General features: G+C 34.0%; 1 protein-coding gene across 1 annotated transcript; it reads left to right on the plus strand.

Annotated features, from left to right (window-relative positions):
- The first annotated feature begins 3,116 nt into the window (after positions 1 to 3,116).
- On the plus strand, positions 3,117 to 13,037 carry Arl8 (ADP-ribosylation factor-like protein 8). Its single transcript, XM_069818793.1, has 4 exons — positions 3,117 to 3,381; positions 3,555 to 3,709; positions 11,716 to 11,877; positions 12,777 to 13,037. The coding sequence occupies exons 1-4, from the start codon at positions 3,259 to 3,261 to the stop codon at positions 12,895 to 12,897; spliced, it is 561 nt and encodes a 186-aa protein (XP_069674894.1). The 5' UTR covers positions 3,117 to 3,258; the 3' UTR covers positions 12,898 to 13,037.
- The last annotated feature ends 6,687 nt before the right edge of the window (positions 13,038 to 19,724 follow it).

Consider the following 19,724-nt stretch of genomic DNA (forward strand, 5'->3'; position numbering starts at 1 on the left):
CGGTTAAGAGAGAAGTTTTATATGATATTCTTATTGAATTTGGTATTCCCAAGAAACTAGTTTGATTAATTAAAATGTGTCTCAGTGAAACGTACAGCAGAGTTCGTATAGATCAGTTTCTGTCAGATGCGTTTCCAATTCACGTGGGCTAAAGCAAGGAGATGCACTATCACCTTTACTTTTTAACTTTGCTCTAGAGTATGCCATTAGGAAAGTCCAGGATAACAGAGAGGGCTTGGAATTGAACGGGTTACATCAGCTGCTTGTCTATGCGGATGACGTGACTATGTTAGGAGAAAATCCACAAACAATTAGGGAAAACACGGGAATTTTACTGGAAGCAAGTAAAGAGATAGGTTTGGAAGTAAATCCCGAAAAGACAAAGTATATAATTATGTCTCGTGACCAGAATATTGTACGAAATGGAAATATAAAAATTGGAAATTTATCTTTTGAAGAGGTGGAGAAGTTCAAATATCTTGGAGCAACAGTAACAAATATAAATGATATTCGGGAGGAAATTAAACACAGAATAAATATGGGAAATGCCTGTTATTATTCGGTTGAGAAGCTTTCATCATACAGTCTGAATTTATAAAACAGTTATATTACCGGTTGTTCTTTATGGTTGTGAAACTTGGACTCTCACTTTGAGAGAGGAGCATAGGTTAAGGGTGTTTGAGAATAAGGTGCTTAGGAAAATATTTGGGTCTAAGAGGGATGAAGTTACAGGAGAATGGAGAAAGTTACACAACACAGAACTGCACGCATTGTATTCTTCATCTGACATAATTAGGAACATTAAATCGAGACGTTTGAGATGGGCAGGGCTCGTAGCATGTATGGGCGAATCCAAAAATGCATATAGAATGTTAGTTGGAAGGCCGGAGGGAAAAAGACCTTTGGGAAGGCCGAAACGTAGATGGGAGGATAATATTAAAATGGATTTGAGGGAGGTGGGATATGATGATAGAGAATGGATTAATCTTGCTCAGGATAGGGACCAATGGCGGGCTTATGTGAGGGCGGCAATGAACCTCTGGGTTCCGGGTTCCTTAAAAGCCAGTAAGTAAGTTATATGAACAGTGTGAGCATTCATCTGAAATAGTATGTCCTCAATATATTGTTGCAAGTTCCAAACCATTATAGACTAAAAAAAAAAAAATAACGCAAGAAGCCAGTATGTTAAAGATAACTAGATTATCTTGAAACAATGAATGTAAGTGGATTGATGGTGAATTATGGCTGCTGTGTAGCTTTCTGAGGCATATAGGTAAGTAATTCTACAATTTGGAATTTCTCATTAAAAGTCTTTCCTTCTCCACTCTGTCATAGAATAGTGATAGACAGAATTTTTGTCATTACATTTCTGTAACTGAAGGGGCGAATTGAAGCCAAAACAAAAAAAAACGCAAAATTACAAATAGAGTTTACACTCTTTAAAACAAGTTTGTGTTTTCACGGACCATTGCCAAAGGTTTAATCCTTTGACTGCATTTGGTATTATACTTTGCAGTCTTTGGATTTTCCAAAGAGATAGTAATTGCTATGGGGCCTGTGGTGGAGAACAGCTAAGGCAACACCACCTCTGCTATTCCATCATTTTGTGTAATGCCACAGGGGCACAGAAAAAATGTTCACGAAATCACTTCAATGAAGTACTGACGACACCATGAATTGTTATATTGACTTCTATTTTGAAAGGGACATTTTTCTATTTCCTAAATTGAAATAATATTTATTGGTGCATTTATACTGTTCACATTAAACTTGACATTTTTGTAATGGCACCATTGCTTTTTCATTTTAATTTCATTATATTTATTGTATTCTATAGATATTGCATTAGCATTGAAGCTTTAAGATGTGGAACAAGTCAATTTGACAAGATGAAGTGAGGCCAATGCTATGGAACATACACAGATGCAGTGGCTTATCATAAAATTCCGAAGCCTTTCCTCGCAGTCATCTTATGGATTTCGACTCATCCAGAGGGCACATGCAAAGTGTCTCATCCTTATAACATAGTTCTTCTGTTTAGAGCATGACCAAGAATAAAAGATAAATAAGGGATACCTTGTTTTGCGAGGCTGCGGGAATATCGCGATGTCAGAGCACAGTCTAGTATACTGTGGCCAGAGCATATTATTATGTGCATGGAGGTAAGCAAGTAGGCCGGTAAAAAAGGTAAAGGTATCCCCGTAACATGCCATGAAGGCATTTGGGGGGCATGGAGGTAGAGCCCCATGCTTTCCATGACCTCGGCACTAGAATGAGGTGGTGTGGTCGGCACCACGCTCTGACCACCTTTTACCCCCAGGAAAGACCCGGTACTCAATTTTATAGGAGGCTGAGTGAACCTTGGGGCCGTTCTGAAAGTTTGGCAACGAGAAAAAATTCTGTCACCACCTGGGATCGAACCCCGGACCTTCCAGTCCGTAGCCAGGATTTAATTGCGAGAGGTTTGAATTCCGTCTAGTCACGTCTAGTGCATTCCCATTCGTGTTGCTCTATAAACCTATCTTTTGAATGTACTTACTGTAAATCTTTGTGTTGATTTTACATCATGAAAATGTGACTAGACCGGACTATTGTCTCTGTCATTTTCGATTTACACGCATTGTCATGTTATAAAAAAACTCGTAATTAGAGTGGTTAATTCCTTGTCAATGGGAAATATTAATCCTAAATTAAATATTTTTAATATCCCAGCTGCCACTCGTATGCAAACCAGAATTTTTCTCATTTTATCGCATTCATTAATTTTTATTTACATTTTATTTTTATTTCTTGGACAATGCATTGATAAGGCACATAAACATGTCTGTATCGCGTTGACTCATCGTATACATCATAGCCACCGTAGTCATAGCCCTCATAGCTAATTTCTGATATTTCTCTGTTGGCTACCCTGCATGCCACAGTAATCAAGATGTATTTATGAAATTAATTTAAGTTGAAACTATTATAAATATAAATATGCTTCGTATTCGTCATTATTAATTACATTAAAAACAATAATATTATATATTAGGTCTAGGCGTTTTTGGAACCATTCTACTGAGAGTAATTATTATCTTTATATGGTTATTCATTTGTCTTTAGTGGTGATTTGGCTGGTTGATCATAGGATTTTTGACGGTCTGGGGTGTGTATAATCCTAGACTGACTGTGTTATAATATTTATTTGTTGTTTCTATAGTAGTGATATATTTGTCAGATTATTTCTTTATTTCGTTGTAAAATAGTGTCAGCACAATGTTGGCCTTGATTAACCGTATTTTGGACTGGTTTAAAAGTTTATTTTGGAAGGAAGAAATGGAATTGACACTTGTAGGTTTACAATACTCTGGGAAGACAACCTTTGTAAATGTCATAGCGGTAAGAATACATTGTCTGTTAATTAGTATAAACATAGATATACTGCTAGAATACTTATTGTTTCACGGATAATTACAATTTACATACCTGTTAAGCACAAAACAAATATCTCGTGCACACGTTCGTATTATCGTTTTGATTGTCAGAATCTGATTTGTTTTCTTCATTTTCAGTCTGGCCAATTTAGTGAAGATATGATCCCGACAGTAGGATTCAACATGAGAAAAATAACAAAAGGAAATGTTACAATTAAAGTCTGGGACATTGGTGGTCAGCCCCGGTTTAGGTCAATGTGGGAACGCTATTGCAGAGGCGTTAATGCTATAGTGTAAGTGAAACCACATTCTTGTATAATGTTAGTAAAAATGAAGTCACATTGTTATTTTCTGAAACAGTAGAGATTTCAAGTGCAATTGATGCTTAAATTGTTGGATGAATTACCGCCCGCCCATTCTCATAAAACCGTAGGCCCATATGTTATTTACAAATACAGTTTACTCTTTCTTGCCATCTGTTTATCTAAGTATCCTTATCCTTAAAGATACTTATGCATTTCAGTTCAAAGTTTGAAGTTTACGCCTATTTCAAACTTTGTATACAGTAAATAGTACTTGGTTCCTATTTTGCTAACTGCTGAAGAGAAAAGTTAAGTTAGTGTACTGTATATAACAACCAGAACATTAATTTCGGTATTAATTTTTTCTTTCCGTAGATATATCAATAATTTGTAATTGTAATTTGAGGAGGAAATATCCCGCAACTTGACATTAATTTATATGTTTGTCATTAGTACCTATTGACCATTGGTCTAGATGTAATGTATACTTTATCCGTTGACAGTGTTGATACCGGTATTTAGTTATGATAACAAGAATGACATCGCAGTTAGTGTGTAAAAGAAGTCTGACATGTGCTAATGGACATACATGTCATTGAGACATATAATTACAACGAATCTATATAAATGATCCCATCCTAGTTTTGTCTTTTATTCCGTTGTGTTGATGATCGGTGAAAAGAATTGTTCTTGTTTTTTGTATGTAAGTTATTTATAATTTAGACATACCTACATTACAATAATATGCCGACAAATGCACAATTTTACGAATTTAAGTGTACTATTTTATGAAGAAACTTGTTTCTGTTGAGGTTTGTAGACTGGAAGTCCTGTTGTACAAGATGAATCTTTGAGCTCACCACTGGACTTACGAAAATGTTCTGCCGAACAATTCGAATCTGTTGCTTTTTTAAATGAGTTGTAGTCTCGAATAATGATCTTACTGGAAAGTGTCGCAAGAATGAATTTTATAGATGATATCAAAAGTCCATCCATGACAATTCACTCAATCCTACATGAATCAATTTTAGTTCTAAGGAATAGTTTAATTGCCGTGTATCAGTGGTTGTGTAAACTGCCAAAATAAATTTTTCTCTGCATGGACTGGTAAAAATAGGTATGAATGTTTAACTAGGCTAACGCCACTTTACATTTCACTAATTGTTTATTGATCACAATTCAGGAAATCTTTGAAAATACAGTATTGTTCTTGTTTAGACAACTGTCTGAAGACAGGTCTGAACCTTACACGTGTTCAATGTTCAACAAGGCATCACTTAAGAGGCAGCTAAGCCAGGAGGTAATGGGGTGGGGTGACTAGTTCCTTTCCCCTTCCATTACATACATCACCGACTAGCTACATAATACAGTATTATGAATGATAATTTGTGGCCTCCAAAGTCCCTCATTTTGAATTCGCTTGGTTTTTATCTTTGAGATGGAAGAGGGAAATTTAAAGACGAAGTGTAGTACGAAAAATAGTTCCTGGTGAAACTAGCGCTGAGTTACTTATCGTAATTTTGGAAGTGAAAATCCGCCATTACACTACCTTATTACTGACCTCACAAAACAAAAAATCACCAGCCTTTGCCAAACGTATATATATATATAAGGCATAATAAAAGCCTAAACTAACCTAACCTATCACATATTCGTATGTGCAAGACATAGTGTGAGTGTACACTAGCAGTAAAACCTAGCAGATATCTCTGATGTACGAGGTAATTGGCAGATACAGGGAATAGGGGATTACAATTTATCAGCAACTCACAGCTATAAGCAGAGCATGGCATGTGACACACCCGAAGATGACTCATACATCATGTTATTATTGTACATAAGAGTTAAAGGTAAAAATATCCCCTATATATGTACCATGAAGGTACTTAGATGGCATGGAAGTAGAACTCCAAACTTCCTTGACCTCGGCACTAGAAATGAGATCGTGCAGTCAGTAGCACTCTCCGAACAAGAAGTGATCATATGCCAATGTATGGACAGGTCTATACACACTTCCCTTCAGACCAGTCCCACTCCACCCTCTACCGCTTAGCTTCCTTGGAATGGGTACTCCTCACCCATCATATAAATCGATGGAACATGACTATATGCGACTGGTCTGCATAGGAATGCTCTGTACTTACTGAAAATTTTTTTTTTGTACTGAAAAAGGTGTATTTTTATGGTAGTTCATTCATCTGGAAAGTATACACACGAAAAAGATTTAGTGAAAAGATGGATGTATATCTTTTGTAACTCTTTTAACTACTTCAAATACAGAAGCATTGAGCAAGTTGTGGTAGTATGTGATATATATGTATGACATAGAGCTGAGAATAGACCAATTATTGTTAGTCATAGTAATGTAACACGTGTTTCAGCACATTATTTGGCTGACTACTTGAGAAACCATTGTTATTGAATGAATCACTGCTGTTGAATGGATAAACTCCGAAATATTAAGTAAAATATGTGAATAACGATTATTATTAGGGTTTTAGGAAATGTGTGCTTCCCATAATGAAAATCTTTCGAAACTTCTTGGTATGCAGATTATCATTATGTTTCGTTATTTAGGATTTGTTGCCAACACCAACATTTGTCTCTAGACACACACCTTCATCTCAGACAGTAGAAATAACTAAAATGCTCTCTCAATTAATATCACTCAGTAAAAGAATTCTATTCCAATGGATACCATCCCATTGTGGAATCCTGGGAAATGAGAATGCGGATGCTTTAGCAAAGAAGGGCAGCACTGCTACTTACTAAATCTACGTATTACTCTGTGAAAAGATTTATTAAATCTACATACTTAGACTTCAACAAACAAAATTTGATAACATAATCTCAAGGGAAAAAATGGAACTCTCTGCATCATAATCCACAGTTGATTCCTGATTTACCACGCAAATCGTCTGTAGCTGCATTTAGATTGGCAACAGGCCATGACAGTTTGGCCAAACATCTGCATAGAATTGGAATATATCAGAACACCTCAAAATCTGTGCTTCAGTGGCTGACCGTGACAATATCTTTGAAAAATATTGGAGTGCAAGAGATCAAATGACTTTATTGTCAAATGCCTGGCATTAGAAAACAACACCAACATTTGATTGTGGTAATGGTAATATTCCTTAATGTTTCTTTTCAATTATTGAAGCTGTGGCAATTATAGTGTAATGAAAATGGCACGTGTTTGGAGAAAATTGATCCCATAGCACTTTGTACTACACCACTCATTCCAACTCACACACTCCACTTGTGTAGAGTATGCTTTCTCTAAAGACATTCCATTATAAGCTTGTGTGTTTGTATAAGCATTTCAACTAAAAGTAATACGCAGGCTTTATCATGCAACCCTATTCAGAATGCACATGCTGGTCTCAGATTATGATGGATTCAGGCAGATACTGTTATTTTCCTTCATCTCTGCTGCAGTAAACTAGCTGGACATGTGAAGTGTTGCTTGTTACTGTCAAAGGAGATGTTTAATATATTCATTTCTTGACACTCTTAATAAATGGTCCAGCAGTAAGCTGTCAACTGCTAATTTCTCATAATAAGGAGTGACTTTTATTCTGTGATTGAATATGTGAGGTCTGAGATGGACAAAGCTGCCAGTGGAATAGCTTTTCTCAGAGTACTTATATTAGCCATGCTGCTTAGTCTGATATTTTTCTGTTGTTACTACATTTTTAACAAGTCAACTCTGATTAGAGTTTGATTTTGAAAAGAATTGGTCATTGAATAAAAATTATTTACATGAGTAATAAAAAATGTAAATATGCAGGGTAAAAGTGAAATAGCCTTGCAGATTTCCAGAGCAAATAACTCATGTTGTATGTAACGAAAAACTATAATATCATATTAGTGGAAAGTTCATAGTTTTTTCAGAAAAAAATATTTTTCCCAAATGTTTAACAATCTCTTATTCGGTAACTATTGTGAGTAGGATCGTGATTTTTGTCCATATCAATAGGAAATCTAATAAAGAATAATAATTTATCCCTCTGGGATATTTAAATAGCATGAATGGTTTTCGTATAAATTTAATTTTAAAAACTCTTAAATTCAAGCCATTGTGCGAAGCGAACAAATGGCAATGTCTTGGCAGAACAGCAGCTTAAATACAGAGACTCACTGATTTTGTTGATCTCTTACATCAGTATCACGAATAGAATGTGTGAGCAACGATGATGCTGAACTGCTCAAACTTCAAATTTAATTTCCTAATTAACCGTGCATTTAATTACAAAATGTAATATAGATTTTCTACTCATTTACGTGTACCCTATCATCCCTTTCAATCTGCAAGGTTATTTCACTTCCACCCTGTATACGTTTATATTTGGTGGTAACATAATTATATATATATAAACAGGAGGTAGACATTAATGAAGTTTACATAAGCCCAAAATATAGTAATTTATCCTTGCACACAAGCACACTTAATAGGAAAAGTTATTGGTGATACTGATGGGAAGTTCATGATTTCAAGAACAAGTGGACAGTTGTGAATTTTTGGCAGCTGATTGGACTGAACTGACTTTTTGGAATGGAATCACGTGCATGCAATATTTCATGAATTTACTTACAGGAATTGGAAGAATAATGTTCTCCTCCACCCCTTTTTGCAGAGAAGGGAAAGGGTGGAGAGGTGCATAATAAAACAGGACTGCAGTGAACTATTAAAGCCCATTCACAATGAAAAGTAATCGCAAACACAAATAACATTATCGTGTCATGAACAGAAAACATAAATTATCATTCACAATGAAAAATCCCAAGTGACCTTAACATTAAACTACAGTATCCAGGCTTTTTCTTTATAAATGTACTGTAGGTACTTGAGATTTGTTCACAATATCAGAAGTTTCATCAAGTGTTACAGATACAAAATATGAAACTGAGTTAATTTCATTTTTTTATTTCTTCTTTTACTACATCAGTAATAGCTCTGATGATATCATTTTGAATCAATGGAGAAGTTCCTCGAAACACTGTGGACGAATTTAGGTGGTTTTCTAAACGTAAATCATATTTTTTTAACACATTAAAAAATTCTAAAAAAAAATCCCTTTGTTCAAAGAACTATCTGATTCATCATATCCCCATAGAGGGAGCTCCTGGTTAGCTAGAAGACAAAAAATAGCGTCAATGATTCATATCAATACGGTTGTATTTTTCTTTACCTCTTGGTTATGTTTACTGGTATCATTTCTTTGTTGACTATCAAGTAAAGTATCAATTTGCTGTTTGCTGAAAGATTTTGATTTTAGGAAATAATGTACATGAGTTTTAGATTTTGACTGTTTTTGCTGTGCACTAGACAAGTGATTTAAGTCAGCAAATCCATGCTTACTCCAAACCACATTTTTGTTAGAAAACAATAAGCATGACCAGCAAAATAATCTGTTTGAAATTTCACGACCCTCTAACCATTCTACATTTTCATATTGTGAAATAGAAAAATCCATATATTGTGGGTCCCTATCACCACAGCATGGCGTGTCCTCAGATTGTGGATAGAGGAGACTGCCTCCAGATATAGATGGTAGCTGCGAATATATTGAATAAGCAGTCGTGGACAGCCGATAAGGGGTGGTCCTTCAGCTTGGGGGTTGGGCAAAGGGCTAACAACCCATCACCGTAAAAAACAGCTTGTTACGAAATCTTACAATAAGCCTCGGAATGGGACTGATTCTCTGGCACGACCACAGCAAAGGAATAAAGTTATGCGATTTGGAACTTGGAATGTAACTAGACTTTATAGAACAGGTGGGGTAACATTAGTAACGAAAGAACACGAAATGGAAATATAAAAATTGGAGATTTATCTTTCGAAGAGGTGGAAAAATTCAAACATCTTGGAGCAATAGTAACAAATATAAATGACACTTGGGAGGAAATTAAACGCAGAATAAATATGGGAAATGCCTGTTATTATTCAGTCGAGAAGCTTTTGTCATCTAGTCAGCTGTCAAAAAATCTGAAAGTTAGAATTTATAAAACACTTATATTATCCGTTGTTCTGTATGGTTGTGAAACTTGGAGTCTCACTTTGAGAGAGGAACAGAGATTAAGGGTGTTTGAGAATAAAGTTCTTAGGAAAATATTTGGGGCTGAAAGGAATGAAGTTACAGGAGAATGGAGAAAGTTACACAACACAGAACTGAACTGCATGCATTGTATTGTTCACCCGACATTATTAGAAACATTAAATCCAGACGTTTGAGATGGGCAGGGCATGTAGCACGTATGGGCGAATCCAGAAATGCATATAGAGTGTTAGTTGGAAGGCCAGAGGGAAAAAGACCTTTGGGGAGGCCGAGACATAGATGGGAGGATAATATTAAAATGGATTTGAGGGAGGTGGGATATGATGATAGAGATTGATTAATCTTGCTCAGGATAGGGACTGATGGTGGGCTTATGTGAGGGCGGCAATGAACCTCCGGATTCTTTAAAAGCCATTTGTAAGTAGGCTAAGTAAGTAAGAAATAGAAAAATGTCTAGTGTATTGTTTGCTTTTTGTTTTATATTGTTGGACTAAATTCGGAAGTGGCAGGGTAGGTCTACCCTTTTTCACTAGGTGTAATTTCTCTTCTAGTGACCAAGAAGAGAATGGTTTTTGCAAAAGATCTTTTACAGTATACATTTCCAAGCGATATTATGATTAAATAAATAATTTAAATTATTGTTCACCTACGCTGGCACACAACTATGAACTCTAATAGAACCTAAACACAGTAAATTCATTCACATAAATGGTGAAACATACACGTCAAACACAATATTTTATAACATTAAAATTGACAAGCTGTATACAGGACGACCTAGGAGCCTGAGAGAAGCGACTATCCCCACCACGCCACCGAGTGCTCGCAGAGAATTATAGCAGTAACTCTCAACTGAAGATGTTCTTTTGTACGAGCAGGACAACCAGACCAGACCTCATTTCACTTCATCAGGCAGAGCATACGCTATAAAGCAAAAGCTGTTCTGGGGATGGTGTGCACATTACCCAGAAGGCACTTAAAAATATTTAAATGGTAATAAATTAAAATTAGTCTTGAACTATATACGTCAACTTCCAATGAGATTACCGCGCATTTAAATAGTGATAAATTATAATTATTGTTGTATCATATAAAACAACTTAAAATAAAAAAAAAATGAGATTACCAAATTTACTGGGTATCCAGTGCACACCTTGAACATCAGCAATATATGCCTCTGGTTATAATATTATTGACTGATGTTTTACATACACTAAGTTCAATGAAAATCTATTTACTGATATAAAAGTTATTAGGGCTATTTCAAACATCCATTTATTTTAGTTACCTTGTGATTTTCCCATCAAGTACCATACAAAGTGGATCTTACTATGTATTCTTATTGCTCATGTCTTAGTTTTTAATCTATTTTGTTCATTAGCATTATGAACTGGGGCAGAAGTGACTGTTTCCGAAGTTTGACTTTCTGAGAACATAACGTTAATTGATAAGAATAATCACCGTTAGAGTTGTAGAAGATAACTTTCAGTTTAAAAATAAAAGTGTGATATTGTTCTCCTCGCAGATATGCCAAAAGTCATTGCTGAACGTCCATTACATAAATACCAAGCTGACATTCCTGAACCTTGTGCGTCTAACGGGAGTGCAGTTAAATATGTGTATAGAAATAACTTGAATTTTCTTTAAATAATTCTAGTGCTGCATCTTCTACTGTACGAGGTAATAGATTGATTAATACATATATGTGTGTAAAATATGTTGGAGCAAGTAAAGTGGCACATCTCGTCTCTTTTCAATGGGATATTAGAGCATAAAAGATGATAGTGGTCAAAATGTAAACACTGATCCATGTGTACGAACTGGTTTATTTTCAGTCCGTTCTGTGGTATGGAAGAATAAATTTGATTTATCAAACCACCATACTGTATAATAGGAACATTTCAGTGTCATGTTTTCTCTTAATTCATTTCATAGGTACATGGTCGATGCAGCAGATCCTGAGAAGATTGAAGCATCACGTAATGAATTGCACAACCTGCTGGACAAGCCACAGTTGACAGGAATCCCTGTACTGGTGCTAGGGAACAAACGTGACCTTCCACATGCCTTCGATGAAAATGGACTTATTGAAAGAATGTGAGTATAACAAATTTCCTTTTTTATATTATTTTTATACTGCTAATTGCATATGTTCAGTTGTGAACAGCATATTATTTTGCCTTCCTGACTTACAAAATTGTTCTTATTGTCTTAGAACGTGTAACAAATTTGTAATTACATCTACACAGTAATCCCCCTGTATCCATTGTTCTGAAACCTACTATGGATATGTAAAACTGCTGATAATAGCAAACCCTATAAATATCCCTTGATAGCTTAGCTACTGCAGCATGTGTCAGAATAATGAATCGTGGGGATAATGCCACTAAGAACAGTGTTGGTGACATATTACCATGGTCCATAATTACTAGTTGCGACTAAATTCTAGATTTTCTATAAAACTCAGCCCTAAAGTACATGAAAAAATATAGCCGAGGTTAACTGCAAATACAGATTCAGTGTACTATAGCCAGAAATGCATAATGTTAGTTGGAAGACCTGAGGGAAAAATATCTTTGGGGAGCCGAGACGTAGATGGGAGAATAATATTAAAATGGATTCAAGGGAGGTGGGATATGACACTAGGTATCGGATTAATCTTGCTCAGTATAGGGACTGATGGTGGGCTTATGTGAGGGTGGCAATGAACCTCCAGGTTCTTTAAAAGCCATTTGTAAGTATATATAATATTAAAGGGAAAAATTGTCGTGAAACCCACTTGAGGTATGTGGTCATAAAGGGAAGAATTGGATTGAAATTGTGTATTGTTCTTGGATAGCTCAGTGGTAGAGCATTGACGTGCTTAGCCGAAGGTTCCGAGTTCGATACCCAGTCCCGGAACAGTTTTTCCCTTTAATATTATTCAAACCAGCTTACAAGAAGCTAAACTTGGAAATCATTTTCAGCAAGTAAGTATGTACTTGATCTTGTTTCAGGAATTTGTGTGCAATTCAAGACCGTGAAATCTGCTGTTATTCCATATCTTGTAAGGAGAAGGATAACATAGATATCACATTGCAGTGGTTGATTGCACATTCCAAATCAGGTGTTCGTTAGTTCTTCTCCTGGAGAGTGATCTTCTGTCAAGACAGCATAATGAAACCAAATGAGGCAGGAGGTGATGCAAGCATTAATCATGACTGACTGGAAATAATTATGCCTAGTCCTATACTAAAAAGCATCATCTTTACATTATATGGAAAACTACAATTGGCCCTGTTTTATGTTGATTTATGCTCCTTCTGCTATGTAAATATTTTTAGAATATAAGCTTTTCACATGAAACCCCTTATCATGAAATATAAAAGTGAATTATGTCTTCATATATTTGTTGTTCAAGAAATAGATTTTCACACTGGATTTTTTACATAGTCGTTTAGGTTCTTTCCTTTTTCTTTCCCCTTCCATTCTTTCTTTCTTCCTACGTGTCTTCTTGCAATTGGGGAGGGGAGAAGTGACATTGAATTTGTTGAGAGAGGACCACAGAGAGTTTGTTCTTACAGCACACTATAGCATAATGAATTCGCTCAATTATTACTTTCTGTGTTTGTAAGAATAGAATTCTTTGTAGGCAACCTCAATTTGGGAAGTGTGAACATTAATGCTACATCAACATAAAATTCTTCCATGTCAATATTTTGCATGAATGGGAGAGTACATATTTACATCATTGCTCTGCATTTTGCTACCTGGTATATTTTGTTCATATTTATGGTGCTTAAAAATTTTTTCTTACTAAATTTTGACTTTGTGATGTAACATACATATGCAGTTACGTCACAGAGATCAAAATAACTGACATAATGCCCAGCTCAGGAAACTGTTGCTTAAACCCACCACTAAGCATGTTTGTACATCAACACATTTAGAAAAGGAGAATATTGGACACTCGTACCTTGTTTAACTAACAGATGGCTTTTTGTGCCATGAAGTATATAATTAATGTGGTTTGTAATGCTGGTCTGCCCATTTGTATGAGTTTTGAAAGGTTTGTCCCACGTGGTTTGGGGGGGTTTATTTACTGTACTTTTTGAGGAGTGAATGTACCGACAGTAATTTGTTTGAAAACGTATAATTTAAGTTTTTGGCTGAAGTGTGTTGTAACTTTTAAATAAATATGTTCAAGTGTAGACTGTCTGTAAGGGCGTGGATTTAAATTTGAAAGTTGTCGTAATTCTTAGGATATGACAGTGTTGTGTGGGTGACTGTCAAGATTACGCAAGAAAGTTTTTGGTGATCTTAAATTATTTTGATTTCTTGTGCAATTATTCATAGATATGAGAAATGACATTTCATTCAGTTGCAAGTTAGAACTCTTGTTTCCAACACTTACTTCGGTGATGTCTAATGTGAAGAGTTCTTTAGAGTAATGAAATTTTCAGTTTCTGTCATGAATTAAGGCTTGTTATATGAACGTACTAAATTTGCTTACCTTCCGTCATGTAGGTACAAATGAAATTAGGAGTATTTGTAGAAATTTGTTATTCAGTATGAAGAATCACTTCAACATGATTACACATTTTCAAATAATTAGAAAATCAGGTTGCAATATATTTAGGTTTAGATTTAAGTTAAAACAATTTTGTATGAATAGTAATTTATTTTAATTATTGGGCTGGTAATTTCGTAATTAATTTTAACATACCTAATCACCTTCGCTCAGGAGCAAAAAATACTTCAAGTTGATGGAAGTTTATAAAATCATAGCAAATAAAAATGACTGGTGCCAAAAGTTTAAAATGTTACTGTGTGGAAAGAGTTGAAATATTTCTACTGTGCCTCTTTGAACAAGTATATACAGACATTATTCTCTTAAATTTTAGATTTGTTGGTTCTTGGATAGTGTATCAAATTTAAAATCTATATAACGGAATATAACCATTACATTACTTACTTTCATTTAATTATATATGTTTCTGTAAAATAGATTATAAACAAAATGTCTCGAAGTTCAGATTTACTGCAAAACGTCCTTTTTTGTTATGAAATTTACAGAATTGGACATAATAAAGGAGAAATTTTCTTTCATTGACAAGTCACAGTTACGTTTTTCCTTTAAAACTGTATTTTCTATACTTCATCTTCGCTAAATGATAGCGATATATCCCACTAACGAAATATGCTTTCACATATATTTTTATTAATGAAATTAGTCTTAAGGAAACCCTTCCAAATGACAAAACACTCTTTATAGTACTTCCTCTCTTTCAAGTATTCAAGTATTTATATTACATACTGATGTGGCCAAGTGCATTGCATGATTTCGAAGTAGTTCTAACTTCCATAAGATCACACCCACTTGTTAAACTTCATGTATAACAAATAACACTACTTCATGAACTGGCATATGAGTGACTAAAACTGACTTACCTATATGCAACTTACAGAATTTATGGGAAAAAAGTTGTCTTTGGAAGTGTATTATTTTGAACAATTTAATAGGTAGTCGAAACTCGAAAATTCTATAATATTGATATGCATTATTTCTAAGTAGTTAACGATAGAGCTGACTTCAAATAAAAATCACTTTTATTACTAAATAATAGAATATTAGTTTCTAATAATAGTTTAAAGAATATAATAATGCCTTGAACTTATAGGTCCATTATTTCTATTTAATTATGATTCATATAAGATATATACGCAAAGAAAAAGTAGCTAATTTTTAAAGTAAATGGTTTAAATTAACAGTCTCGGAAATTTTATAACTAGATGTATATGTATAGATATTTCCAAATTTCTCTATTAAGCTTTAAAATGATTTCATTATATATTTTAGTAAATTAGATTTGTAATTAAATGTTGTTCAGATTTTCTATTGGTTATCAAGAAATCCGTTATGCTCTCTATTAAAAAGATCTCGAGTACAAGAAGTCTGGCTGATAAACAAAGCAGACACATGTTGCAAAAGGAAGTATACCATTCATTCACAGAACATAGATATGATTACTACATCTAACTCCCCATGATAATGAATTGTTTGTACGAATACAATTTTAATGTGTGGATGAATGAGAACTCTATACGAAAAACCATGAATGTAACTGCACAAAAATATTGTTATTAGGAACAGCTGTTAGAAAGTACTTAAGTTACATCAGGTAGAGTAATTTTTTGATATTCCTACACATTTTCATTGGAATAATGGAGTTCACTACTGTATTTTCAGGTCTAGGAGCGACTGTTTCTTTTAATTTTTATTGTAGATAGTGGCATGTGACTGAAGGGAAAGAGGAAGTCTTGCGACCTATGTCTGTTGAATACATAGCAACCTCAGCTTATCATATGATGTCATAGTTTGTAGGTATATATAAATCGCTAGGGCACTTGAGAATCCATTATTACAGAACAGCTGGTCACTGTATACACAACAGCTGAAGTGCAGCTTCAATGTTGCGTGGAAGCTAGGTTGTGGGTTCGAATTCCTTCTAGGGCATGGTAATATATCTGGTGTCACTGTGATATTCTGTGAGGTGCGATGTCATGCTGACTCAACGTCATTAAAGTCCTACCTTGTATTCTTCTAGTATATGTAGAAAAAGAGCTAGAAATATGGGTTTACTCTGATAAAAATATGTAAAACTTATGACCGATATTACATTATTACAGAGTAGCAAGAAATGTTATGTTATATAAGGGACTAAGCCAAAAGTTAAGGTTAAGTAAGTTTAAATGACTAGAATCTAAGATGAAATGGTCCAAAGAAAGAGTAGATTTGAAAAGATGTATTTTTATTTAAAATAAAGTATGTAGACATTATTTTAATTTCCCCCCTAAAAAATAAGAAGTAAAGGAAAAAAAAAAGTTGGATGTACAACGAAATAGTGGGATGGTTGCAAAGGGAAGAGGAGATGTGTGTGATGATGATGATGATGATGATGATGATGATGATGATGTTGTTGTTCAATAGTAGAGTGTAAGGTGTGTATCAAATACTAATAATAAGTGGGGTAAATTAATGATATTAAAAATTGCCAATATGATAGATTGAAAAAAGAAATAAACTTATTTTTTTACTCTAGTATTAAATCTCTCAATTAAAAATAACAGATATTTTTTTCCGGTTTCTTCTTTAATATTAATTATTAATTAATATTAATATTATTAACATATTTAACTACAATATGTGAAGGATGTTCTCTTTGTACATAGAGAGAAAGGGGAGAATGATTAATCAACGTTATTTTTAAACTTTTCAATATAAATTGTACCTAATTGCTGTAAATGCGCATTATATAATTTCATTCAGCTTCATTTCACTAAAATATAATATATGATGTTTTAAATATAAAACCTATGACCTTCAGTAATATATGATTATTATTATTATTATTATTATTATTATTATTATTATTATTATTATTATTATTATTATTATTAAATATCCATCAAACAAATTATTATCAGTGATTTTTAATGTAACTTCACATATCTAGCTTACTTAGAAGAATAACAAAACTACTTCTGCTTTGCAATTACTTTGATTTGTATACGACAATATACTGGTGGTAATATATTCATTGCTGGGGGGATCATCTTGTTAATCACACGATACCTCCATTCTGGTTGGATGATCGTCCACCTCTGCTTCGACATGTGGGCGTGAGGCCAGCAGCCGGCTGTTCGGTCTAGGCCCTTCACGGATTGTAGCGCCACGGAATATATTCATTAAAACTTTTTTTTCTCTCACACACATACTATAATACAGTATTTACAGCTTAATTTTATGTAACTTTAAACTTTTTCGACTTAAATATTTTTTGTATTTCATATCATACATTTCGTACTGTGGTCTGAATCTTTGTTCATAACTGTATTAATTTCAATAATAGTGCGTTGTTCCAGTCCATTTTGTTTTATTCTCTTCACTCTCTTTTCTCTCTGTGTAAGAATCTCATATATATTATTATTTTTCTTTTTTTTTTACATCTTAACCTGTGTTATCTTTCATACTGTGATCAGGTTATTAAAAAAAAACAGAATGTAAACCTAACACACAAATATTTAGGAACAGTTACTTTCAGTATGCAAAATAATGCACCCATTGCTAATTAGCACTTGATACAGGCCCTACAGAATAAGTTCTCGATGAAATAAAAAACTTATTTGCCCTTTTTGATGTCTATAAATTCAGCACTAATTTATTCGTTTTTTTAATACCGTAATAATGTCATCATTGATTTTTTTTATAAATGTGAACTTCCGATCGAATCTGTTCTTTCTTTGTTATAATACATTTCGTCACTAATATTTTTCTCCAAAAACTTGAAATAGTAACATAACCTTTATAATTATTAGGATATAAAAGACATTCTGTTTTGATATGCACACTAAATAGTAAAGTGGTAAAATGCTTGATATTTTCAAGTAGGCAAAGAAATTAATTCATAATATAGGATCACTGAGTACACTAATAATTCTGAAGTTAGGTTGAAGACGAATGTTAAAGCTGCCAGACTGCATCTTTGATCATTATTCATAATCATGTTGGTAATCTAGCAATAGTTACTCTCATTCACTTGTCATAGAAGATATAATTTGTGCTTTATCGGATATGAAACAAGCAATGCACTATGTCTGTTCAGTCTTGTTATGTACAAGTATCTAAAAATCCAGTACATTCTCAAGGAGTATTTTTTTTTAACCACTGAAAGTTTATTAGCACAAATGCTTACAGCAGATTTGTATTGCAGGATTCTAATAGTTTACAATATGCATTAGAGATAACATTTAAAATTTTCATTAGATGTTTCTAAAATGAAATGCTGTATTTACTTGTGAATTGTCTATGGGGAAAAAGGGCGTTGTATGAGAAAATGTTTAAAAACTTCAAGATTTTATTTCTTGTAAGAGAATATATTAAAAAATTTCATGTAAAGAAATTTCTTTTATTCATTATATCAAGTGAGGACATTGCATTGTGAAGAAAATTTTATGGTCTTCAAGCGTGTATTAAGATTCAATTCCCTCTTTGTTTCGGAATTACTTACAGATGACACCTTCAGGCTAGTATTATATATACATAGACAGTCATCTTCTCCATTGGTCTAGATTTTGGTAATGCTCTGTGCAGGAAGTGCTTTTTTTTTCTTTGTGCTTTGCATGTTGGAGAATATTCTCCTATTTAAAGTCTGAGATTTCATTTTGGAATTGTGGTGAAAAAGTAGCTATAAAACAGGTTTTTTCTCTGAAAAGTTTGTGTTCTTTTTGGCTTTCTTTTTGTCAGACAGTTCTTCTCTTGTTAAATGTTGTATTGTGCCATTGTTGTCAAAGCACCATTAAATAAAACAACTTTACTGTTTTCAATAATGATCTAAGTTATTTAAGTAACTTTTAAACTTCACTATGTTAGTATTAAACTATGTTGGTATTTTACCTTAATTGACTACTTTCGATGTGGTGTTCATCATTATCTGAATTTTGTGAGGTCCCACATTATCTTCCGGTTTCCTTTTGGTGTTTTGGTGGGTTGTGTTTATGATTGGTAATGTTGTGTCGAAAAGGGTGTGTGTTCTGAAATTCAGTTAAGTGCTGAGGATGTGTTATGCGTGTGTTTTTGAATGTCTAAATTTTATATTGTTTATAATAAAATGTGTTGTGCCCCACCAAAACACAAACCCCAACAGGAGACTGGAAGGTAGCACAGGACTTCACTAGAATTCAGAAGATGATGAACACATCAAACTAGTCAGTTAAGGTAAAATACCAATACAGTTATAAAAGGCTACCAGATTTTTTCACGTCGCGTGCCATGGCATCATGGTTTAAGGCATCCTGCCAAGGACTCGCGTTACAGAATGCGCGCTGGTTCGAGTCCTCATGGGGGATGAAATTTTCTTATGAAATTTCGGCCAGTGTATGGGATAGGTGCCCATCCAGCATCG

Source organism: Periplaneta americana, chromosome 2, assembly GCF_040183065.1.
Source record: "Periplaneta americana isolate PAMFEO1 chromosome 2, P.americana_PAMFEO1_priV1, whole genome shotgun sequence".
Classification (NCBI taxonomy): domain Eukaryota; kingdom Metazoa; phylum Arthropoda; class Insecta; order Blattodea; family Blattidae; genus Periplaneta; species Periplaneta americana.